The sequence below is a fragment of the Lagopus muta genome, chromosome 10 (assembly GCF_023343835.1).
Source record: "Lagopus muta isolate bLagMut1 chromosome 10, bLagMut1 primary, whole genome shotgun sequence".
NCBI lineage: Eukaryota > Metazoa > Chordata > Aves > Galliformes > Phasianidae > Lagopus > Lagopus muta.
This window is the reverse complement of record NC_064442.1, coordinates 7,113,922-7,139,969: the sequence shown is the minus strand read 5'-3', so window position 1 is coordinate 7,139,969 and position 26,048 is coordinate 7,113,922. Positions and strand designations below refer to the sequence as shown.

Sequence of the window (26,048 nt, the reverse complement as noted above, 5' to 3'; positions counted from 1 at the left end):
GAGGAAGGGCCAAAAAACAAATCCTAGTAGTGCACATATGGGAGTTCTATGGGCTTTTGCTGTCAGCTAGGAAGTCATGTCAGTTGTGAATGACCTGGTGGGTAGACGTGCTTGGTGCAGTGCTGGATTGCAGGTGAGGACAAGTGCTGATACAGCTGTGATAAGGATGCTATGATCTTGGGCTGAAAGCCAAGGCATTGTGAGTACCAGTGGGGAGCTGCCTCTGTAAACTGAGTCCTCCTGGAGACTGCTGCATGTTTCTGGTCACCCTTATGGAAGATAAGAAGGACTTAAATAGGTCAGTGAAGAAAGTGGAGCAGTTTTCTATTACAGTGACTATCATAGTGGTTCTTATTGCGAAGGTCACTGAAGATCCAGTTGTGTACTGGGTCTGAAGCCAGAAGTGAAACAACCTTGCCACCAAGGCTCTGTCTGAGAATGTATCTGCATCACTTCTGTGTCTTGAGTTTCTATCTCTAAAGGCATTTGGTTCAATTTGCCTTGCTCTTCACTGCACGGTACAGACATGCTGCCTTGGGAGAGCTGACCTTGTGTAATTTATAAATGATTGCTGGGTGGGTCTGACTTCCTTGTAAAGGAAGGAGGAGTAAATAGCAGGAAAGGAAAAAAGCTGTTTAAGCAAGGATAATTTTGACTCAAGACAAATACGAAGTGTGCGTGTGTTGTAAGAAATGAGAAGAGCAGGGCTCCAGTGCAGCTTTTCAGTACAAATTTGGAAGAAAAAGCCCCAGCTACTCCTAAGCAGGACAGTTTGGTCTGTAAATGGCAGCTTTACATTGCAGGGAGACCTGGACTTGACCAGGACTTGCCTAATAGACAAGAGGTAAAGAAGGAAGGGAGTATTTAAAACAAATAACCCTTTTCCCCTTTGCCTCCCCCTCTATCTTTGTTAGTGATTCATCTCATGTGGCGCTGATATTAAAGCTGGCAATGAGTCTAGGTGGATGTATATATGGTGCACAGTTCAGGATTTGTGGAGTATAGTGTTATTGAAGCTATTGCATCTTGCAGAAGAGGGGCTTACCTTAGTAATAACTGAGGGATGCCTCAGGAATATTTATTTAGAGGAGTTTGTAGGGAGGAGGGAGTAACCTATGGGCTGTAACTGATACCTAAAAAGTCTGATTGCAGAGAATGGGGCAGGGCTGGGAGTTGTCCCATCTCTTCTTGGTGTGGGCCCTGCAGATGTGTTCTGCCAGGTTAACAATCTGAGACAGAGATGGGCAAGGTTCCATTTTGGGTGGAAATGGAAAAGATGTAGTCTTTCAAGGGCAAGCAAAGCCATGGAAGAAAAAGAGGAGGACCTAACTTGAGAGGCTGAAGGACATGAAGAGAGACTGAAGTTCTAGGAATGAAGTTTCTTTGGTTGGTTTGCTTTCCTGTGCAACTGCTGCCAATTTTGCAGTCACAGCTTGACTCCTTGAACTTTCAGAGTAAGATGCATTTCTGTTTATTTTGTGCTGGCTGGATTTGCCTGAATCCACTTCTTAAAGGTTACGCTACTCTTTCAAAAGCTATAGGGAACAAAAGAAAATGGATTTCTGGGTGTATCTTTGGGGTGCCTGTCAACAAAGTCTGATTCACCACTTTGAGGAGCTAGGGAGTGACTCCTGCTAAGTTGAAAAAGCGTGTGTGTATAGATATATATGAAAACAACTTTCTGGGACCCCTTGTGAAGGGAAGCATCTGTGTAGCTACAAGGACTCAAATTTGCTTGCTGAACTGTGCACCTAATTCAAGATGATGCTGTCACCCTCTGTTGCACTCTATGTAAAACAGCTGCTGTGTCATGGGATTATTCTATGTGTGTGTATTGATTTCCACCTCCCTTGTCACTCCCTATATGGGTGTTGTGTGCGTATGTAAATAACAAACCAAAGCGTGTTTGACTCTGGAAAATCCTGGGCTGCCTTTGGGAGGCTGGAGCATGGATTCTGAAGGCTTCTTTGCAGCTTGGTACAATGTCACTCGTGGAGGGATTGAACTGCTCAGAGGGCAGTAGCCATTCTGTCCAGTGCAGGTCTGTACTGGCATTATGTACTTCATCCACTTCCATAGTTATAGTGCAGCATTTTGTGGAATGAGAGAGACTTTTCATTTTGAGTCCAGAGCAGGCCAAGATGTTTGTAGTTCTGTCAGATTTACAGCTCCCACCAAGACCCCAGTCACCAGCAAGCCTGTGTTTGTCATTGGGAACAAGCCCAGGTCTCTTCCTACCTCCCATATGCTGCATGTGGCTTTGAGTGTCGGGTCAAAAATAACCTTGACTATTTTATTTTAGCAACCACAATCAATAAAACAAGAGCCAATCTGGCTGCCACCTCCTTCCCAGCCCTGGCTCAGGGCTGCTCCATCTCTGCCCTTTATCAGTGCTCAGCTCCAGCATGCCCTAGTGGTAAACCCAAGTCATCCCCTTCCTGCCTCTTCTTTTCTTGGAGGAGCCTCTTCTTTGAGTTGTAGGAGTCATATTTGTAGCCCTGCAAAAGGCACACAGTCCTGTAGTCTTGTGCCCTAGGATGTGAAATTTTCATGGGTTAGAATAGAATGACTTGAGTTGGAAGAAACCTTTAAAGATCATTAAGCTCCAACCCCCTGCCATGGTCTGGTTGTTCCCCACCAGCTCAGACTACCCAGGGCCCCATCCAACCTGGCCTTGAGCACCTTCAGGGATGGGACGCTCACTGAGTTGACTCTTGAGCTGTTGCTCTTATTGGATTTGGATGGTGATAGCAGAGAAACATGTTCAGGGTTTAAGTTTAATCCAGAATTTGGATTTTTACATTTCTTCTTTATATGGATGGTATTTGGGATGTAGTTTAAGTCCAGATTCTGTTGTGCTTGTTCATCTATTCTTGTGCAAATGCTTCTCTAGCACCCACTATGTTCTGAGAAGGAATGTATGATCTCTGTGACTGCTCCAGGAGTGGCTGAAGGGTCCCTATTCCCCTTAATCACCCTCTGTTCCACCATGTGATGTCCTATACTCAGAGGTGATGGTTCTTAGCGTTGGCCCATCACCCCAACCCTCCATAACATGGAAATGTTTCTCTGCCCAGGGCTGAGAACGAAGCCAATGATGGTATCAGGGCAAATGTGAGCTTGGGAGCATGTGCTCCTGAACTTGGAGGCTGCACTTCTTTTATGCCTTGTCTAAGGGAACTGGACAGATTTACATCCTCTGGGATCGCTCTGGTAGAGGACCACATTTACTTGCTGTGCAGCAAGGTTCTCTTAGAAATGTGCTTTCTGCTGGAAGGAATGTGAGTTTGGTCTGGGAGAAAGCCTTGACTCACCAAGGACTACCTGGCTGGTGAAAACCAAGCTTCCTCCCAACTGCACAGCATTGCAGCTTGTTAGGGGCCTGTGGCCATGCTGCTGCCAGCATCGCTCCTGTGCTCCTGATAACAGGGGACCCCGTCCTCTGGGGCTGTTGATCTGTCACCTTCCCCCAGCTCTAATATTTACTGAGTAACAATCCCATGGTGACAGATCTATTTCTGTTTTCTGTTCCCCGTAACATACCTGCTAGAGTGCCCCAGGTGACAGAGGAATTTATAATAAAGGCATGGCTTCCAAACTGAGTTTGGCACTCTGCTGCCAGCAGCGCTTCCAGCTAGCAAGGACCAGCACCCTGTTGTCCACTACAGTAAGAGAATGGATAAATACATTGCCATTTTTCCTTTCCTCCCCTTTTCAGGCCCCATATTTTTGTTGAGAAGTTTTATTTACTTTCACTCCTTTTGAGTGGCATTGTTTCACTGATGTGCGTGGAGAGAAGCAATGACTTTACCAACGGTGTACAATGGATCGGTTGCATTTCCTACCCTGAAAATTGTGGGTAAAACCATGTTGGTGGTGGTGTTTTTTTACCCTGGAGTGCAGGGAACACAGAATAAAAAGCAGCATGGGAAGCTGCTTGTTTTGGCAGCATGATGCATACCACATGTATCTGGGGATATGTCTGAAGCCAGAGTACATTCAATTTGCAGACCTTCTGCACGTTGAAGGTTTGAGCTAGAGCAAAGGTGAACATGTCTGCTGTCCTCTGAATGGGCAGAGCCATCTGGATGTGCCATAGCTGAGCCTTTCCTTCTCTTTCACAGACACATAGAGAACTGGAAGAACTTGCAGACGCTGAATGCTGTAGACATGGAGCTGTACACGGGACTCCAGAGGCTGTGAGTATGTCTTGCATGTCGGGGAGGAGAAGTGCACTGGGCAGTCCCTTGCTTCCTAAGCAAATGGTTCCCTCTTTCTCTGCGCTGTGGCATTTGGAGCCTATTTAAGCTGCTGGCTCTGCAGTGTTTTGTTATGAAACTTCACAAAATGGAGATGAAGTGCTTTCTGGTCTTTACTGGATCTGGGAGAAGGAAGATTGCTAGCTCGTGACAGCTCTGTCAACACACATCAGCCCTGACCTCTCCTCTCCCCCGCTGTTCTGGTGCTGGGCTTGTGCATTGTTCTGACTCATTTCAGTCCCACAGTGTGGATTTCCAGCTGTCTCTGCCAATCCTTCAATGTTGGGCTGTTGGTTCTCATTTAGTTTGGTTGTTGTCGTGGTAGTGCTGCACAATTAGGAAATGACATCTCCCTGTGCAGCCCTCCTGGTTTCCGAAGAGCTTGACCTTGTGCATCACAGAGAAACTGAGGCCCTTTGCCTGAAAGTAGTTTTCTTGGTGCTTGGGAAGGCTGGGTACCACCTGGGTATCTGAACCCCAACAAACTGCATGCTAAACACCCATCTTGCATGCCGACTGATGCAGTTCTCATCTTGTCAAAGCAAACAGTGAAGGGGCATACTGTTGTTTGCAGCCCAGCAGCTGCTGCGTGCTGAGCCTGTGCTGCTGGTGTCAGCTGAAGCTGAAAAGCCTGATTTCCTCTGCACTTGAGGGGGTTGTCTGGGGTGAGATGTCCCTCCTTAGGGACTGGAGGGCTCCTGTGTACTGTCTGCTACTGTGCTGTGTCTGTGCTCAGCACAGGGCTTTAGAGCAGTCTTCAACATGGACTTCATTGCTGCCTTTTCATTCTCTTTCCAGGACAATCAGGAACTCAGGACTACGAAATATCCAACCTCGCGCCTTTGCGAAGAACCCTCATCTGCGCTACATGTGAGTGCAGCCAGCTGCTGTCTGTGCCCTCTGCTCCCCCAGCAAGACTTTGGTCACAGAGTGTGGCACCAGGGAGGGGGGATGCTGAAGGGGAAAGGGTTGAGAGGTGGCCATCTCGTTATGCAAATCCTGAGGCACATGACTGTCAGATCTCCTAATGAGTGGCTTTGTGAGCTGGCCCATTGGTGGGCATGGGGTAGGGCTGGAGTAGTGGTGTTGTGAGATATTGTTTGAGTGCTCAGCTCCCTGGGCATCATTAACCATTGGGTATGGTGTCCCAAAGAGCTCGCCTATGCTTGAGGTTAAGGGATTTCTTTACTGGATATCTATTCTCCTTCCCGAGGCATTGAACAAAAGCTGAAGTACTGCGCAAGTTATGGAAAGTGTTCATGGGTTTGAAATGTGTTATCAAAGCAACTGTGTCCAAGATAAAGCCTTGTTGGCTCTGGCACAGGTTAAAAGAAGAAAAAACAAAAGTTGGTGAGAAGTGTGCAACTTTGGGTTTGAGCTGGTGAGCTGGATGGAGAGCATCCCTGTGTTTTAGAAACCAATGCCAGTAGCTTTTTCTATGGGGAAAAATGGCTGTAGAGCACAGCCATTTGACTCTGGGTGCAGGTGGCCATTGAGATGGAATGCTACTGGTGGAGGGAGATATATCCAGTTCTGCAGGTTGTATCTATTTGTCTTTTGATGTATGCTCAGAGATTATTTGAACTGAAAACCCCAGAAGCTTCCTTTTTGGAAAACCAGTTACAGTTGCTAAGTGACGGTGAAGTACTTCCTAAATAGGAGATGTGCAGTACCAAAGGGCATGAACAGTTAAGGGCATTATGAACAAACATGAGGCCTTTCTGAGTTTTAAAAGTGCGTATCTTGTTATAATATAACCTCCTTAACACTGACCACAGGGATTTTCATGCTTTATTATTTTGATTTGTAGCATTTGTTTTGTATTTTGTGTAGTTGTTTGTCACTGGGAAATGTTCTTTCTGAAATACCTCTCCCAACTGACTTTTTTCTAATGTAGTTTGTCAATTGTGCTGTTGCAGTTTATTCATTTTTTATCTATTACATACATAGCATTTGGTTCCTGATGAAATTAGTTTGGTTATCATAGGAGTGTAGAAGGAAATATGCTCACTTTGAATCTGAGTGTGCCATTAACATGTACACATACAATTGTTACTGCTTTCTTGAAAAATGTTCAGGGCTTTTTTTGTCTTTTGAGATTACTTTTGAGATGGGGGGGGGGAACCCAACGTATTCATCTTGTGTCAAAAGCTGAGGTTGGTATGTTGTGATGAAATATGTGTTTGTTTACTGCTTGGGCCATGTAAGATTGATCATGTTCTTAATGTCTTTCTTTCCTTGCCGTTTGAAGCTTGAGGCAAGGAAGTGCATTATTTGGTTGATGTTTGCTGGTGGGATTTGATGCTGTTGAGCACACCCAGCAGTGTGTTCCAGTGGTGTGTCCATGGTGTGTGAATGCTTTCAACGTGGCTGCTCCTGGTGGCAGATTCTCATCCGTAGGGATGCGGAGCTGGGTCTTGCAGGGAAATCTGCTTCCTTGAACTCTTGTGTCATGGTGCTGGCTTCTTTCTCCTGGGACTGTCCAATTCTGGCACAAGAGCATGGATGCTGCCCAGGCTTAGAGACACAGTGCCAATTGGGTTCCACTGTGTGCTCATGGGGCTATGCCAGCACATCAGAACATCTTTGTAGCTGCTGCTTCTTGGAGAGCTCAGCTTGCTGAGAGCCTGACATTTTCTGAAGCCACTACACATAGGTGCCAGGGATAAAAGGATTAATGGAAATATCACTCTGCTGTGAGTCTTGGACTGCTTTAAGTGGGTACAGTAGCTGACAAGAGCAAGGGATACCATCTCAATCCCCTCATGGTAGAGCTGGCAGCAGCTGAATGTGTTGCAGGACAGTGGACTTAAGGCTGATGGGTGAGCTGTGTGGGTTTGGATGATTGCAGGTGGAGCTGAGATACAGGCTGCACATCTCTAACATAGAGACTTCACAGCCTGAATAAGGATAACCCTCGTGGGGTGCTGCAAGCTGGATCTGAAAAGCAGCAGGCACTTTTCCACATGAAGCTTGTATACAAATGACAGGGACTCAATTGCTTTTTTCCCCACCCCTCCCTGTTCTGGGTTGGATCCCAGCCTCCCTCTGAAGTGACTTTTTCCCCAATGTCTTTCATCAAAGCTTCCTCATCTCGGATGGACCAGATAGCTCTGCCTTCTCCTATCAGCTTCTATTTCTGGCTGCTCCTTACTGCATGCGCTTGTCTTCAGACCCCAGCTGTGCAATCATAAGCAGATCACTTAGCTCTAATTGCAGGAGTTCAGGTTTGTAGGGGTTTAAAAGAATGGTTCTGGATGAGGTTTGGTGTGTTCATTTAAATTCCATCCCCTTTCCCATTGTGGATCTTGGGCCACTGATTTCTTCTAAAAGTAGTACTGACTCTGTGTTGAAGAGGATGGATGTAAGCCTGATCTAAACTGAATGTCATCCAGAGTCTTTCTGCATGCTCACTCTGGAAGTCTTCTTTATCTCTGTGCGAAGTTGCACTGGCAGCTTCCTGCTCCCATTTCTGTGCAGCTTTCGCTGTCCCTTGGCTAATAGGGAAATGGCTGTGGGGAGCACCATGTGTAGCATGTGAGAAGCTGCACTTATAGGTTGTAGAAAATCTTTGTCCTGACTGCTCAGATCTGGGTAAATTGGGGTAGAAGACTGTAGAAATGTGTAGTGATGACACAAAACCTCAGTCTTTGGCTTGACATAGTCAAGAAGGCTTTAGGATGATATGGTGCCTAAACTTGAGACACGTAAACCATCTGAATACATATTTATGTCACTGTGTTTTGAGCTTATTGAGGAAAACGTCTTTTGTGCTCTTACCATGCCTGTTCTTCTCTTGGTAATACTGAAATGCTCTGGCCAATTTAATTCAACTTGATAGGGAATTACAAGTCATGAGGATCTTTTTCATATAACTGTCATGAAAATAGTCAGAGAAACAGTGCAGAGAGGTTGTTGTAGTGCCCTGTAGGAAGGAATGCAACACAATCACAATCCTTACTTAGGTACTGAGAAGTCACCAGGAAAACCCAGCACTGGAATCAGTGTGCAGGAGAGGACAAGACCTGATTGCTTCCAGGCAATGTGTCCAGCCTGCTGCTCACAGCTGGGGTGGTAGAGCTATGGATGTGGGAGAGGAGAGTTCCAGCAGATTGTGCCTAGGGCTAGACAAATTGACTTCTGCGGTGTCTGAGTCTCCCTGTACTGGGAAACAGGTACTTAAGAGACTGTAATTCCCTCTAAATGTTTTCCTGAGCAGCTGCATACTGGGCCAGCCAGTCAGGAGGCACTGTGTTTGCAGAGGGTAATTGTGCGCACCTTATTTATTGTGGAGGAAAGAAAACAAATTAAGGCTGTGTAATTATAGAGACAGGCACACTTTTAAATAAGGCTTAAGTAGTCAGATTTCTATTTAGAAAATTAATAATTGCCATTTCTGCCTGCGTTTAGAGGCTCTTCTTAAAGTGTCTTCTGGATGTTTATATGTGCTCTAAATGGGTTTGTGGGCTGGCCGAGACACAGCTCCTATCAAAGAGCAGCACTGCCTGCCAGAGCAGGAATGGGGCTGAGGATGAAGCTTTTTTCCTCTGTTTTTCACCCAAGCATCTTAAGGATGGAGTCTTTGGGAAAAGTCATAGGCTTCAGGAGTGCTTTATGCTGAGTGCAACTGGTTTTTGAGTACTGTATGGGCAGGCCGCTTTCTGTTCTATATGATTTTTATATCTGTATGATCCTATCAGTGTTCTTGCTATAAAATTGAGGCTTGAGGATAAACTGATGGGTGCTGCATGGACCTCCTCTGACTGGTGAAGTGTGAGCTAGCTGATAAATGGGACTGCTCCTATAGGTAAACCCACAGAGTGGTTAACCTGCGGTACCCTAGGACCTGTACTGTTGGTTGTATAGCTTGGAGGGTGCAGTTGGCTTGGGTGCCCTATTAGGCTCCTGACAGCTGTGTGGCATCATTGTTCATTGCAGGGGATTTGGACTATGTGGCCTTTAAAGGTCCCTTCCAACTCAAGTGACTCTATGGTGTCATAGAACTGGTACTCTGGTGTTGGAAGTAGCCTGCAGCTTTGACGTGGGAGTTCCCAGAGGCACGTTGTGGCTTTAGTCTTTGACAAGGAGGAAACTGGGCTGTGTCACCTGGAAACTGAGATAGCCAAGTAGCTCAGAGTTGGTGAGATTGTGTGCCCGTGTCTGGATGAGGAGCTATGAGATATGGTTTAGTAGCTTGTGGTAGGAATGGTAATGGGAGGGTAGTTGGACTAGATCTTGCAGGTCATTTCCAGCCTTGTGATTCTATGATTCTTTTCAGTGCTGTTCTGGGACAGCACTTGAAGCCCTCCAGCAGCTGAGGCTGGCATGATTACAAGGGCTGAGGGCAACAGCTTTGCAAGGCTGGCAAAGTTCACCTTCTTTGCTCTGTGCATCTGGGAGATTGATCAAGATCTCATAATAAATAAAGAAGTAAACAAAATATCAGACTTTGAATTACTGCAAGTACAGCATCGGTCTCTCAGTCATGGCTTGAGGGTCATTTTCCTGTCCTTCGTGTTTAATGATCTATTGCCTTGCTCTAAAAGAGCCACCTGTGTATATAAGGCAGAGTTAAATGTTCTCTCTTGCTCTCTCCTCCTGTAAACAGCTCCACGCCCTGTGTCTGCCTGCAGTCCCTTGCTCCATCCCGGATGTGCTATTACCCTTTCTCTCTCTTCTTGATGATTTCTCCACGTCTTGTCCTTTCATCGCTGCGCTGCTCTCATATCCATCTTGGCAGCCTCCTCCTAATCCAAACTGTCATGTGTTAATTGCTTATGTTTTCCTTTCTGTACTCCTGAGCTAGTGCAGTCTGACAAGTCCTGTGCATAAGCTGGGGCACAGCAGATGAGAGCTCTTAGCTCACTGAGTATGAAGTAATGTGCTGAACTAGACCACCTCCTTGGTAGTTCAATGTGTCTTACTTTGCATTTGCAAAGAGCTAAATGGGAGTTGAATTTTCCTATGACTACAGGACAAAAAAATAACAATAGGAGAAAAATTAAATAGTCTTTCACTGCCATTAGGTGAATGTTCTTCGTTATTTCTAATCAAGCAGGCATTTTGGGTACAGTTTGATTCATGCTTGTACTCTAAAGAAGTTACCACCCCACCACCTTCTAATAGTGAGCCTCTGTGCTGTGATTTACTTAGGAGGCATTTTCCCCTGTCTCTCTAGTTGTTCTGTAAAATGATGGGCACACTTAGAGCGCAGCCACCAAAATAAACAGCAGCAATGTCTCTTTCTCCATAAACTTTCCTGCTCTGACCTATCTGTTCTGTTCCCTGGATGCCAGCGCAGAGCAGGTCCTTGCTGATATGCTAACTGACAGCAGTGGTTTGGTGGGATGTTTATTCCAAGTCCTTACCTTGGATAACAGACAAGCAGCTAACTGCAGCTGTTTGTTTTCCTTCAGCAGCAAAGGTGGGTTCTGTGTTTTACCAGCCATCATGAGCAAGGCTAAAGGAGATTCCAGTTTCCTACAGGACTGTGGCTTTCCTTCAGGCTGGGTCAAAATCATTTGACTTGTATATGGAGGGCTGGGTGTAGGATTTCTGACTGCAGGCTGCTTCACTCAGCTCAGGAGAAGGTTTTTTTGTATTGTAATAAGAGGTGGAGCAGTGATTTTATGCACTATGTACTCCGATGGGGCTTGAGACAGAAACTTTCTAACTTGAGCACTTTGCACCTTGGAGCAAGACCTGTTCTGCCTTGATTCCCCACCTGAAAACCTGGAACAACAACACTTGTTTTCTCTCCTTTTATTTGATTTATTTGCAGTGTAACTCCTGGTATGGTTTCTAGTGATATTTGGCATTGAATTGTGGGATGTGGTTGCAATGTAAGACGAGCTGTAATAATACAAATATTATCACAAGTATTTGTAGCCTGATCACATTCTTATGTCGTGCCTATTCCTCTGGTACCTGGATTCTTAGGATTCTAGTATGGCTTTCTCTCTCCTTCCTTCCTTTGAAATGTTGAGATGTTTGTAGCTGTACTGAGTGACTATGGGGATTTATTTTGCTTTCTGAAGATTGATCAATTGTTTTTTGGAATACATGTGAAAGAGGAAACTGCTGCTCTTTTCCAGAGCAACAGTTGCCTTTCCAGTCCCATTTTTCCCTTTTCTTAATAAACAAAAACTGCTTGGGGGTGCTCACTCTCAAGGACTACATATTACAGGTGCAACAACAGTGACCTCATAGATATTTTGTGAGCTGCCCTTCAAAGAGAGGCCTAATATCAGGTGCTGTCCTGAAGATGTTGTGTAGCTGGTTAAAACCTGACCATATCTTTCAGCCTCTCAGAAGAGAACACCAGCAGCGCAGGATGAGCTGATTCCAGGAGATAGGGAACTGTCTATGACCAGATTTTGTTTCTAGGCTCTTGGGATCGCTTCATATTGGAGATATTCCAGAAATATCCTCTGGCTGTTCCTTTTAGTTGCTCTCCAAAACCTGTGGCTCAGTAGATTAGTTGTGGTATAAGGTGTGTCTTGTCTGCCTGTGCCAGTGTAAGAGCTACTGCACAGGGAGAAGGAACTTCCCAGATGGGACCTGAGAGCATGGAAGCCTCATGGAAAGCTGCTGGGGAAGTGAGCAGTCATGGTGGGATGAGTGAAAGTTAAGTGACCACATGCATTATCTCAACTTTTTCTTGATATTGGTTTACTAACAATACAGTTCCAGGGATGATTTTCCTTTTTTTTGATGTACAGTCAGTAATACCAGGGCAGAAAAATGGAAACATTCAAATCATATGTTATTTGAGTAATAAGATACGTCAGGGTAGGAACGATGAGATATTAATCCACGATAGTGTGTGACTAGGCAATAATTTAAATGTCATGAGTTAAGCAGTTGTGTGTTTTATTAGAATTATAAAATTTTATTAGGAAAATGTAGGGGAGGAGGGGAAAGTGTCTCACCCAAACTCTCCATCTGTAGTAGGATGAATTCTGAATTATCAGATGCAAGGCACTGAGATGTTTATAAGGCTGCGAGTAGGGGCACGAGTCTTTGTTTTCGAGGTGCTATGGTGATCGGAGAGGACAGGTCCGATCATCAGCCTGAATCACGGCGTGCCCGGTGCCCCCTTCTCCCTGCCGCGCAGCGAGCGACGCGCCGCCGTTCAGCACCACGGACAGGGCCGCTCCCGGCCGTCCTGCGGCGCTTCTCCCTCCGGCCTCTGTCCCGCTCACCGAGCTCCTCAGTCTCCCAACTTCCAGGTTTTCAGGCCTCCCTGCCTCCAACCCTCCTGTTTTCTCTGCTTGCAGCTGGGCTTTCCAGCTTCCAAGCAGCCCCAGCCACTGACTGCAGCACAGGCATTTCCTGCTTGCAGCATGCCTCCTTACTTGTGCTGAAGCCTTGCGTTTTTCCTGCCTCTTGCTCGCACCTGGCTGCAGGTGCAAGCTGTGTCTAGCCATAAGGTTTGAGATCACCTGAGGAATGACCTGTCTGGTTTCACTGCCAGCAGCGCTTTCAATCTTCCATCTTTCCCTCTGTATGAAGCAAATCTTCTGAGATGTCTGTTTGACAGATGCAATATAAACTTTCTGAACTGCAGTGGCTCCTGGCACTGGCTTTGTTCTGCAGCAGGAATGGAGTCATCCTGCAGCACTGCTACCCTGCATCACTGCTTCCCGGCAGCTGTCTGTGGGTTTCTCACATGAGGAGTTCACTAGGAGAACTGCCATCTGACCTCAATGAAACAGCAGCTCATGAAGCTTGGTTAAACATTTGTTGAATCCATTTGTGCTTGTTGGTAATTGTGAGTAATTTGCTATCTTGGAATAATGAAGGAATGCCTGCTACAATTTGAAGCACTCTGCACTTCATGGTGATTATGCTTTTCGTTTGGAAAATACTCCTGACAGTGACCAAGGTTTGGAGATAAAAGGTAGAAGAAATAAACTTTTTTTTTATGTACAACTCTTTTTTTATGTTTTGGGAAGAACAGGAAATATGCAGCCCCTTTGTTCAGATGTTCCTGTGAATTTTTTGACAGAACTAATTGCTAGGGACAAAACATGTTTCTGCTTCTGGTTATGAGTGAGGATTGCAGTGAGCAGGATTTGCTGGACCCTGGCTGCCTTTAGTAGCTGTAGGCAACTCTGTGCTCAGAACAGTACTCCCCTGTGTGTGCTCAACTGCTGCAAACAGGCACATCTCTGCTCCAAACCCCATGCTCAGGTGTGCCCCTAGGTGCTGCTGCCTCTCTGCTCCCCATCCCTACGGATCCTTGGGGAGAGCTGTGAGCTGGCTCTCTGCTTGATGTTGTCTGTCTCCCAGGTTGAGTGTTTATCTTGCCATTTGATGAGGCATAGCTGGAACACATCAGCATCACCTCCTGCTGAGGCCAGGAGCCTCTGTGATGCGCGGGAGGTGTCAGCTGCCAGCTCTACTGGCTGACAGTGCGTTCCCTTTGGTGGAGTGCGTTCCCTTTGGTGGAGTGCAGTCCCTCTGGAGGTGCTGCGCGATCCCAGCTCTGCCTTCTCTTCCCCACATGTGCCCCACAGATCTGGTCCCTCGGGGTGGGTGTCATAGAATCATAAAATAGCTTGGGTTGGAAGGAACCTTAAAGGTCATCTGTTTGTCCAGCTGCTTGATCCCAAGCTCTGCTGGGCTCAGCAGGGATGTGGGCTGGGTGCTGTGGGCTAATGGCAGGCTTTCTTTTCATTAGCTGGTATAAACACAGCTCTGTGGCAGCAGCTTCCTTTTCTGAGCCTAGGAAGACTGCTTTTCCTTTTATCTATAATTTAGTGAAGTGTCAAGCCACAGAAGTTGCAACAGTAATAAGCTGTAGAGGAAACTTGTTTGCTGAAAAGGTGGGTTTCATTCCAGGGCTGTGGCTTTTTCACGCTTCTGCAAGGGATGATGGCTGCTTGTGCAGCCTCCCTTGCAATGTATTCATGCAACCTTCCTTAGGAAGCTCACAGGCTTTCCAGCCCTTTTCCCATACAGTTTCCATGTGGAACTGGGAGTGAGCTGTACAAAATGTCATGGGGAAAATGGGTCTGAAGAGGAGAAGGAGGGTTGATTGGGGTAGGGAAGAAGCGTATGTGTGAGTTGCGTGGAAAGTAAGTGGAAAGGAAATATGGGTTTGCTAGAAAAAACTTGGGAACAGGGCTGCTATATTAACCAGAACCTTCCTCTCATCCTTTGACATGGCTTTGGAAGCAATATTAGAGTCTTCCTAATTATTTTTCTTGGACGAGTTTTGCGATCCTGATGATATTAATTATTCTTAAAGGTCAACAGCACTCACTTGAATCCCCTTCTGTTCTATCATGTAATCAGTTAATTAATTGGAAACCATTTAGCAGTGTCTGCTGAGAGCTTAGTCTGCCTAATGCCCTGTTGTTTTGCTGTTGCTGGGAGATATAGGCGTGTGTGTGTGTGTGTGTGTGTGTATATATATGTATGTATGTATGTATATACATCCTTGTACCCTTCTTTTCTTCAGAGCCTCTGCTTGCAGATTTCTCATCACTGTCCCAGACTCTCTGTGCCTCTGGCAGCTCCCCAAGGCAGACAAATCAGTGCTCAGGCATAGCTGTTACTGTTCCCTTTGCTAACCCCTGCAAGAGCAGTGTGTGAGATTATTCAGGGCTCATTGATTTCTGGGCATTCAATTAAATGCATGCGTGGGAGAACTATTTTTAATATAAACTTGATGCAAGAGCCTTGCAACAGCTGAGAGTACGGCCCTCATTGGGGAGGGGAAGGGAGAACAAGGCCCCATCCCAGGGCTCTGCATTTAACGTGATGAAGTTGGGACTCTTGTGTGCACACTGCCCAGATCCTGTATCCATGGGGTGCCATCCTGCCTGGAGTTTCAGCGTAGAAAACATGAGAGATGCAGTGGAATTCTGGGAGGATGTGTATCTGCAGTCTGGTGCCCCTGTGTGTATGGAGATGCTAGGAAATGTCCCTTAAGGTACTTTCCATCCCATGCTGTTTCCTTGCACTGTGCCTCAGCTCAGCAGGGGTGATTTTTTTTTTATGCAGCTGTCTGGTTTGCTTGGTCCTGCTGGAAACCTGCGAGTGGGAGGCATTCCCCAGCTGTTTTCTGTTCCTATCTGGAAGAAACATGCAATTTGAAGCAAACAAGCAGGGTAAAGCCAGCCTCTTGCTGGAGCTGTCAGCTGGCAAGCCTTGTTCTCAATCAGCACCACTCTCCAGTATCATTGCTGGGTATCAAAGCAGGAGAAAAGCCCAGTGTGCGGTTATTCCAGATGTAATGGACCTAAAATGACTCCAGGTTGGGCAAGAAGAAGAAAGACTGATGCAAAGCATCTCTGAGGATATCTCAGCTGTGAAAGGACAGCTGTAGGGTAGGGTTCTTGCCTGTTGCAGATTAATTTTCTCTTCCTTAAGTGGGAGATTGGCATGCTTTGTGGATGCTGCTGAACTCTGCCCTGCAGGGAAGCTGGCAGGCAAAGGGAAAGCAACTGCAGGGCTGACCTCGCTTTTTAACCTTTCCTCGAGTCCTCTGGGAGCCCAGATGTCTTCGGAGAAGAGCTGTGTAAACAGCATGCAACAACAACAGGAGGGCCAGATCCCCCTCCTTCGATCCATCTTGAAGCACAGAGGATGATATTACCCACATCTGCTGTCCACTTCCCGTCTGTACCAAATGCCGAACCAGAACCGTGAGCAACGATGAGCTCTGAGGGATGATATGTCTCCAAAAAAGCTTAGTGCAGCTGGGAAGCTGGCAGGTTCCTTGAATGAGATGAGCTGGAGGGCATGGAGGCATCGTGGAGATGGCCTTTGAGGGCTCAGGGCTGGGCTGCAGGCTGTTGGCAGAGGTGGTGGGAGGAGAGGTGTGGAATAGATGTGCTGGAGCTGTGGTGCCACACGCCCCTGCCCTGCTGTGCTCTGAAGCTTCTGCGTTACTATGCTGTTATTTAAAGAACAGCGCGGAGGAGGCACCCCTCTCCACCCCCTTCCATCCTGTTTCAATGGCATTTGAGTTTTACAAATTATGATATAGGAACTAGGAGGCATGAAGGGATGCTGGGCTGCCCCTCTCTGGTGTCACATCTTTTGGGTGGCAGGGCTCCCACTGTTGATGCTCTCCTTCAGTGCAAGGGGCCTTGAGTTTGGGAGTTTATCACAAGTTATGGTTATTAGCACAATAAATAATTTGGGGGGAGTGATATGATGGGATGTGATACGAGTTTGGATGCCTTGTAAAGCACTGCACAATATTGTGGATACATTTGGAAGCAAGGAGCGAGTTACGGTGTCCATAATCACAAAGGGAATTTAAACCTTGATAGCTTTTTTATTCTGGTGTGTCTAGAGCAGTGAAGACCTGGACACTGCTGACTTACCTGACTGTGTTTTCCATATATGAAGCTTGTGTGTGCTGGGCACTCTCTGATGCTTTGTAGGCTCTGGTTCAGGTGTGTCCTGCTGGGGCTTTGTGCTGAGCTATGGGGAATTTCAGCTGAGTCCAGTACTTGCAGAGTCTGCTTTGTGGTGAGGTCTGTCTGTATTTCCACAGTTCCTGGGACTGGCTGGGGATAGATCTAACGCATTAAGGAAAGGCATTCAGTTTTGGGGAAGGCAGCTGGAGATGTATGATGTATGCCTCATCTCTAATTTGTGTCTGGCCCTTGTTTGAGTTCCTCCAACCCTGGCTGCTCTGTTCCCGTGATCCAGAGTGGCACCACGTTATTAAAATGCGTGGAAAATTTCCCTCATGCAGAATTGGATGCCTCATGGTGGAAAGGAGGGTGAGTGGAGGAGGGACAGGCAAGTAGAGTCCCTCCCCAGCAGAGCTGCTGACATCATGTTGGACTGAACCACATAATATAGCTTACAGTTTAATTACAGGGGCTTTAGCTTGTTGCTGTCATTAATGAGGCATCCAGCTTAATTTAGCTGAATAAAAATGGCTTTAATAGTGGGAACTCTTTTGGCAGCAGGGTAATTGAGGGAAAAGAAGAACACGCTGTTTTCTTTTTCGTGGAAGACCACTCACTATGGGCTGCCTGGAACTGGGCTCCTCTCCTGATCAGGGTGGTGAGGCTGTGGCACAGATTGCCCAGAGAGGTGCTGGGTGCCCCATCCCTGCAGACACTGCAGTCAGGCTGGATGGGGCTCTGAGCCCCTGATCAGCTGTAGGTGTCCCTGTTCAGTGCAGGGGAGTCGGACCAGGTGGCCTTGAAGGGCCCATTCCTACTCAAATAATTCTAGGATTCTAAGCACAGGAGTGAGGGTCCTGTGCAGAAGGTGATGCTTTCCTAATCCCCATGTGTTCCTCGTGCACAGGGACCGAAAGGATTGGTCCTCTTTTCTCTCTTCTCATTCCTCAGCCAGATTGCCACAGCTATGTCCTGAAACAGGCTTCTGTTTGCCAGTGTGAAATACACAGATAAGGTGTCTTGCTTCTCTCTCAGGTGTCTCCTCGACATGTGATGTGCCATACTTTATTACAGGTGGAGCTGATGCACAGGCTGTTATAAAGATTGTCTGGCACGCTCTCCTACAGGATTGTTTCGATCTTCCTATACCTCTGCCAGATTTTAATTGCTCAGGCTGAAGTTTTCTGTGTTGGGTGTCTGCTCCTGGCTCAATCCATTTTTATTTTTTTTTCTGATGCTTTCTGTCTGGTTTCAAACAAAACCTGCTCCGATGGCTGAGGCAGCAGATAGAGGGAAAATGGGCTGTTGGGTTTAAGCCGGAAAATACTGGTGTGATGCTTCCATCCCAAGGTACCCACACTCTCCTTTTGTGGAGGGAGGAATTCTGCTTGTCAAATAGCAGGTCGTGTAGAAAAGGCTTATTTTTGCCTTCTGTATGTGAGTGTGCCAATATTCAAATGAATCAAAAAATCCTCTATTATTACTAGTGACTTCTGTGGATTTCCCAGGTAAATGGTCTGGGTTTCTCAGGAGCTATGTGAGCTTTCATGTTTGGTAGCATCTAGTTTTCTCTAGGACTTTATAGAGGCAGAACAAATCTTGATCCAGTTGGAGGGAGTTTTGCAGAGGACATTTGGGAGCAGATGGAGGAGATGAAGGGTAGCAGCTCTTGTTGGGACACTGGGAATGCAAGGATGCAAGGGCTTGGAAGGTCATAGGGTGTGGATAAAGAGATCATAGAATCATTAAGGTTGGAAAGATCACTAAGATCATCCAGTCCATCAACCCATGAGAAGTGTTTAGGAGTAGTTTGGAGAGTGATAGGTAGAAGGTGGGCTCCAGCAATAGAAGCAATGGGGATATGGAAGCAAAAAGGGGCTTTTGGCCTGGGAAACTCACTGTGCGTGGCCACAGAACAGAGGGAACCTTACAAATGCTGAATTGGTTATAAAATGCCATTGCTCCATTCACCCGTGGAGCCATAATTTAATCTCCTCGTGTGCATGTACTGTGATACTATCTCTAATTACATAATCACATGCTATTTTCCCCAGGAAGCCTGCCCCATCCAGCACAGGGGATGGATCTATTCTGGGGAGGGATTGAAGTTGTGCAGAGAGGTTTTCCTGTAGCAGCTCTGCATCTTCTGCCACAACAGTTGGCAGATGGACTCAACGCATGCGTAAGAGAGCAGGACTGAAACCCTGTAGGGTTTCAGGTGTTTGGCTTTGTGACCTAAATGACATGATTTTCTGTTGCATTTGTGGATGCAGCCCTGTTCTGTGTCCATGCTGATATCCAGGCCTTGTACAAGGACCTTACTGACACAGATGTCTGATGTGACTGGGGCAAGATCAGATGCATGCAAGTGAGGACTCACCTTGCCCAATGCTCAGCGTGGGTTGTAGCTTTCTGGGGTTGGGATGTGGGTGGTAGGAGTTGGTTTCCAAGGACTGAAGGAGAAGAGCTGAGCACATCTGCATGGCGAAGATTCTTGCGTTAGTGAGGACGTTTCCTTCCTCCATCTCCCTGTGCCCTAAATTGTAATAACATGATCATGCTATTTTTGATTCCCTTATTTGCGTGAAAAGCCTGTTGTTTTTTCTCTTCTCTTTCAGAATCCAATTTTCTCTTGACATTTCTGCCTAATGTAGCAAAACATGACCTTTGAGAAAGGACATTCTAGCAAGACTCACTTCCCTCCTCTGCATCTCTGCCTCTCTCCCACATTTTGCTGTCTCTCATGCATCCCCTGTTATGCTTCCCTCTCCTCTCTGTGTAGGGGGAGGGAGTGTACTGTCTTATTTCTTTCTAGCAGTGATCTGCTCCTTCCCCTCCTACTTTTCATCTGTCTTTGCAAACTTCCCAGGTGCTGAGTGCTCCAGGGTGGATAAAGGAAAGAGTTTGGCAATTTTTTTTTTTTTTTTTTTTTAACTTTTCCCTTGTTTAACATCACCTGCTATTTTTGCCTCCTCCCTAAACTTTGGAGGCTGGAATCAATTTGTCTACAGCATTAAGAATTGAGGGGTGGGGGGATGGAATCTTAGTCATGCAAAATAAAGTGCCTGTGGTTTGCAGTGGTTTACACAGTGGGGCAGTCTGAGAGGCACAAGCAGAATCTAATGATGCAGCACTGAGCTGTTGGGATGTTTGGGATTCTGTGCCTTCCACGCTCATGGAGAGCCATTGGGATGCTGGTTTGGTGTCAGAGCTGCAGTGAGCTCCCCATTCCTAACTGTAGAATTTCAGAGCAGGGCTTTGTGGGGGAGCCCAACAGTGTGTGGGATGGATCCAGAGCTCCCAACGGGATGAGAAGTGATGGCAATGGAAGCATACTCTGAGAGATGTAAGGAGTCACCTCCTGTGTTTCCTGGAGCTCTGAATGCTAGGATAGATACAGGCAGATCTGGGATTCTGCCAACCCCCCTCTGCTCACCCCAGGCATCCCCAGGAAGGCTGCAGACAGCAGTTTCCTTATCATCATGTTGTGCTGTCGGAAATCCGAGGCTCTTCTCTTTGTGTGGCTGCCTCCTCCCTGCCTAGCTTGTCCCCAGAACATCGTTTCTCTTTTAGTAATTCTTAGTTTGATTTTGCACTCTTTTATCCCCCCTGGCTTCCAGCTGAAGAGGCGATATCTGCTGGGTTGCAAGGCTCTCCCAGGTAGATGAGATTTATGTTTCTGCAAGTTTGGACAGATGGAGAGAGGGATAGGGAGCTGTTAGCTGCTGTGGTGGTGATACCCCTGGGTGCAAGCAGCAAACAGCCATAACGGGATACTGTAATGCATGGCTACTAGGTACCATACGATAATACCTTGGGTAATCATTGTTCTGTTGTTACAGCTCGGGTGTTAATACTTTTAACGTGACAGTTTTACTTAATTTTTGTTCAGCTTACAAAATTAGACTTGTTCTTTCTGCTCATGGTTGGTTGAGCTCCAGATTCACAGGCAAGAATCAGGCAAATCTTACTGTCTGAATTATTACTATTATTTCTTTTAGTATTGCAGCAGGATATAAACCACTTTCCCCTGTGGGAGGGTGGAATAAAATCATAGTATGGCCTGGGTTGAAAAGGACCACAATGACTATCTGGTTTCAACCCCCCTGGCTACGTGCAGGGTCACCAACCACCAGACCAGGCTGCCCAGAGCCCACATCCAGCCTGGCCTTGAATGCCTCCAGGGATGGAGCATCCACAACCTTCTCAGGCACCACCCTCTACATGAAAAATAAAATAAGGAGCTTCCATTCAGGTTCAGCTTCATTTAAAATCTCTCATTAGGAAACCTGAATTGGGTCCTAAACTGTTTGACAGCGCTGTAGCAGATGATGGGCCCTGCGGTGGAAGTAGGGCTGCATGCAGGAGGAATTATTTACCATGACTCCTTTTTTCTTGTTAATTTTCAGAGACCTCTCTGGTAACCGGCTCACCACCTTGTCATGGCAACTCTTCCAGACGCTGCGGCTCTTTGACCTGTAAGTTCTATCCTGGAGGTTCTTCCTGGAATTAAAGGGGAGGCTGAGAGGAGGTTCTTTACATAGAGCTGTTTCGAAGCCTGTGAATAATTATCTAGAACTCTATTGGGCAGCGCCTTCTTTGGGAGGGTTTCCTGGCTATGGGAGCACCAGAGCAGAACTGCTTCTCTTTTAGCATTGCAGCGGCTGGCTAATTAACATCAGGATGATGAACAGGTCATTCTTGGGGTAGTAAATGGTTGACTAATGCTAGGAACATGTAAGATATACTCATTGGGCAAGATTTGGAGTGGATCTTCTCAAAGACTTGGTCCTCATGGTTGGCCTTACCCTCCAACTGTTATATGTGTATTTTTCACTTCTGGTCAGGCTTTAGAAACAATCCTGATTTTTGGGTGGGTGACTCCCTTGCTCTCTAGCAATTGAGGTACCTGCCAGCTCCCGTGTGCATGATGAGATAGTTGTCCCTCCTGGGGCACCAGTGGCCTTCAGCCTGTTGAATTATTGATGGAGCATTCAGTGCTGTGCTTGAAGAATAAATGGACATGAAATCAATGGAGTGTTGCCCCGATGACCTGTTTTGTTGGATTTTAGAAATAGTTGTTTGGTAGGTATAAAAAAAAAATATATATATATATATATGTAGGATTTCTCCCAGAGGATCCTGGGAAGCTCCATTCATCCTCACCGATGATCAATAGAGCTGTAAGCTGGAAGTGACTTATGAAAGAATAAAGACAGTCTTTCAAGTGGGAGTAAGTGTGTTATCACCGGTGTTGCTGCAGTGCATTTTATTTCTGTCAAATTGTTAAATGAAAAATACTAATAGTGATATTAGAAATAGAGGAACGCCCTTCTGATGGGGAATCTGGCTTGCAAATGTAAAATGCTGAACTTGGAATTTGTCCCCTTGCTGATTGCTCTAAATATTTTTAAAGCCTGGCTCAGGTTTCAAGTTTAATAGCATGAGTCATTTGTATTCTTAGACCTTTACTTATTATCATTGCACTGTTTGGTAAAATTCAGATTGATGGTTGCTGCCTCAGAAAGACCCAAGCGTGGAGGTGCAAAAGGGGCTGCAGTCCTGGGTGAGAGGCATCAGCAGAGCCTGGGATCACAGTGATCCTGCAGATCAATGGCGATGCTTCCAAAGTGGCTCATTTCTGTTGTTTCATTTCTCTGCTTATATATATATATATATATATATATATATATATATATATATATATATATATATATATATATATATTTTTTTTTTTCTTCTTTGGGTGTGCCCCAGGTCTGCTAGAACAAATGGGGCTCAAAAGACCACTGCCAGACAAAGAGGGAATTGAGATGCTGCTTTTTGGGCACTGAATGGTGCATGTCCCATCAGATGCTGAATACATCCATAGTGAACAGCGGATGCTGGCAGGGAAGCTGGTGTGCTGGAGGTGGCTGCAGTCTGTGTCAGCAGAGTCACTCGAGGCCAGGGCTCTGCAGCCTGGCAAAGGGAAATAAAGTGAATGGTTTGGCTCCTGTTGGAAATGTGCTCAGAGCTGCACTCAGAGATAACGAGCCCTGATTAATGAAAGAAGTAATGTGGGTAGGCACATGGGAAATCATGGGGCTGGGTAATAGGAAAGAGATGGGAGATGGACAGCCGTTCTGTTATGAATTGTGTTGTCAGCATTTTCATTGGAGTTTCTTGGCAATGCCCAGCTTGGCTGGTCATCTCTGCCACTGTGCTCTGAAAGGCTTCTTGGCATCGCCCTGTGGCATGGGCTTGAGTGATCAACAAGAACCCTGTCTGGGAGCTGGAATGAGAGCCTGGTCAAGTTTATTTTCTTCTGGAGAAGTGCTTTGTCACTGATATTTCTTGTCATGTGTCCCCTCTGGGTTTCTCATCACTATGGAACCTCTTCCATGTCAGCACGGGTAGGATGCACCCAAATAACATGATGCTACTGCTTCCCAAAGCATGAAAGAGGAGGAATGCTTCAGATGATATCCACTGGGAAGCCAGTGTTGATGTGCTTGTGTCCTTCCCATGGCCAGGAAACTGCTGAACTTTGTGTTTGAGAGAAAAGATCACGTGGGAATGTAGCCTAAGCTATAGGCTCTGAATAATCATTCACATAAAGAAGTTGGAAACTAAGGTGAAGAAATATTTCTCTTGTGGAGTGGCCGTGGTTCTGAGCACTGGGGCCTTTAAATAAAAGTAAGTCTCCAGGCTGCAGAGAAATTAGAAAAGGATGTGCAAAAGTGGAATTTTTATTTGTAATTTTTTTTTAGAAATGCAGAGGATGGGTGAGTAGAAGACAGTTTTTTGGCATGCTGAGCACCAAGCAGGCTCCCAGAATTTGGAAGGGAGATGGAATATATGGCCTACATAAAGTGAGCGTGAAGCACTGGTGAAAACCAGAAAGGGAGTTACATGAAGGATTTACGTGAAGCCAAAACCCCTCTGGAGAGGAAGGAGGTGGCAAGGAGCTGGGGCCTGTGCAGAAGCAGAAGCCCAAGGCTGGAGAAGATGGGAGGATTGTCTCTGGAAAAGTGTTGGGATGGAGGAACTGCTACTGTGTGTGATGGAGATCTCCATATGGGAACATAAAACCTGACAAAGCCATGGTGAGCACTGAGATGAGCCGAATGCTAATATGAAAATCACGCCGCGCTGTGAGAGCAGGCAGGTGAATGGGAACCTGGGGCTTGAAAGAGCTGCCAGTCTGCATTCAAACTGTCTCAAGCTAGGAATATTACTTTAAAGCAGAAGCGTTGAACAGAGTGGAGCTTTTCCAGTGATGACTCACTGAAGAAAGGATGGCAAAAATGAGGCATGCTTCCAAAGAGTATTATCTCTTTCTCCTTCTGGCCAGAACAAGACTTGGAATGGTTTCCTGTAACTCCAGCCCAAATTCCCACGGCAGAGGCTGACCTTGACCGACAGGGCTGGAGCTAATGTGTGCACAGCTCTCCAAAGCCTGAAGCAAGCTGAGCGTGCACAAGGAAGCATCTGACACTTGCAACAGCTCATAAACATTGGACTTAGAGCCTTTCTTATCCAGAAGTCACAGCTGGTTTCCTCTGTCATGTCCTTGGCTTCCTTTGTCACGTCCTCAGAGAGCTTAGGGCTGACATTTCAAGAAATTCCTTCCCGGAAAGGCCTAAGACTCTGGATCCAATTACTTCCTTGGTTGGATAAAATGCTGTAGTCCTGAACATCTTGTTTCTCTGCCTGGACTGTCAGCATTTCTAATACAAGTAGTCCCTGCCAGCTCAGCCTGCAGTACATTTCTACAATGCTACACAAGATGCTTTGGGAATGGGGCATGGCAAGCTCTCTGGTGTGATGAGCCCAGCTTAATGTCTGTGCCTTTAGCTTAAAAACTTACTGCCACCAACAGTTGCACTAATGCAGCTGTAGCAAGATGATGGTACTTGCCTGCTCCATGCGTTAGCCAGTGTGGATGTTGGACAGTGTGTGTTGCTCCCTATCAGAGCTCTTCCCTTTGGGTCCCATCCCTTTCTGGAAGGAGGTGAAAACAACACCTGCGCCCCCAAGAGAAGCACTAGTGCTGGGAAACAGAAATGGGAAATGAAAATAGGTTTAGTTCTCTGCCCACTGGGCACATTTTGGTTCTTGAGCTTAAGGAAACGGGCTGTGTCTTGAAGGATGAGAGTGTTTTAATTGCAGGCATACCAAAGCTCAAGAGCAGCTTTATGTGAATGAAAACAGACAGCGGGAGTGTGGCAACAATCTGAGCTGCTGCCCTCTGAGAGGCTGTAGCTGCAGACAGCTTTGTTTTAGCTGATGAGACCTGGGATAAGGTGTGTGCCTTGGTTAGCTGCCTAGTCCAAAAAAAAAATCACTGATTTGGGTATGAAGTCCTTCTACTTGGAATACTGGTGCCGGGCATGATTGTCCACATTTCCTCCTGTCCCAGACTTGAGCACAGTGCTGGTGCCCTGCGTGCTCAGATCTTGCCCAGATACTTTGCCTGCTGGCTGATGCTGGCACACGTTATGGGTTTTGTCCCTTTTCAGGCCAGTTCCTCTGGTGCAGAAAGCAGCTCTGCTCCTGTATGGAGCCCAATGTGCCTGTAGCCACGATGCTCACTGCTTCTCACAGGCATTTTCCATGTTAACGAGACCATCAGGAAGATGTGGGGGTGTGCAAAGCTCCTGAGTGCCTGTAACCAAGAGATGCTTTGGCAGCGTTTCCAGGCTAAGGCTACGTGATAGAAATATCCTTATCCTCTCAGCAGTGGGCTGTGCTGAATGCACGTGGACAGGAGTCTCTTGCTTTGGATGTCTCTGAGATGCTGATACATCCAGTAAGCACATAAAATTAGAGAATATTCCTTGTTGGAGGGTACCCATAAGAATCATTGAGTCCAATTCCTGGTTCCATGCAGAACCACCCAAAAATCAGACCATGTAGTAGAGGAGGTCTCTTAGAGGAGGTCTCTTGGCTGCTGCACCATGCTTTACAGAGTTGTATCTCCAGCACAGGGTGCTGGCTTCCTACCAGCCAGTGGGGTTTTGCTCCTCAAGATGCATCTAGTGCCTAGTGATATATGCTAGCCACAGTTCTAGGACAATGATGAGATCTGAGAAGAGAGATGAGGGTTTGTTTTGGTTTTTTTTCTTTTTTGAGCAGATTTTGAGTGGAAATAGGCATTGAAATCTCTGCAAACCTCACTGTGGCATGGAAGGCTCCAAGCAAAGAGGAGAAGCATCTCCCATGTGCCAAGTGTGCTTTTACAGTCGTGTAAGAAGAAAACTGATCTGTGTACACATCCAGAAACCCACAGTGTGTTCACATCACAGTGCCATGCCAGCTGCTGGTGGCGCTCAGCGTGTCTGGCCAGTGATGGGAGTTAATTTGTGCAAAAGCCCCTGTGGGGGTCTGGGTTAGGGTGTGTTACATCACTGATGTTGGGGCAGGT

General features: G+C 46.4%; 1 protein-coding gene across 14 annotated transcripts in view; it reads left to right on the top strand.

The window, feature by feature from the left end:
- The window catches only part of NTRK3 (neurotrophic receptor tyrosine kinase 3), a 177,980-nt gene that overhangs the window by 21,335 nt on the left and 130,597 nt on the right, over positions 1-26,048 (top strand). For all 14 annotated transcript variants that reach the window (XM_048956263.1, XM_048956265.1, XM_048956264.1 and 11 more), the window contains 3 exons: positions 4,125-4,199; positions 5,058-5,129; positions 21,049-21,117. In XM_048956263.1, coding sequence (XP_048812220.1) covers positions 4,171-4,199; positions 5,058-5,129; positions 21,049-21,117 — 170 coding nt within the window. In that variant the 5' untranslated portion in view covers positions 4,125-4,170. The remainder of the gene's footprint in view (positions 1-4,124; positions 4,200-5,057; positions 5,130-21,048; positions 21,118-26,048) is intronic.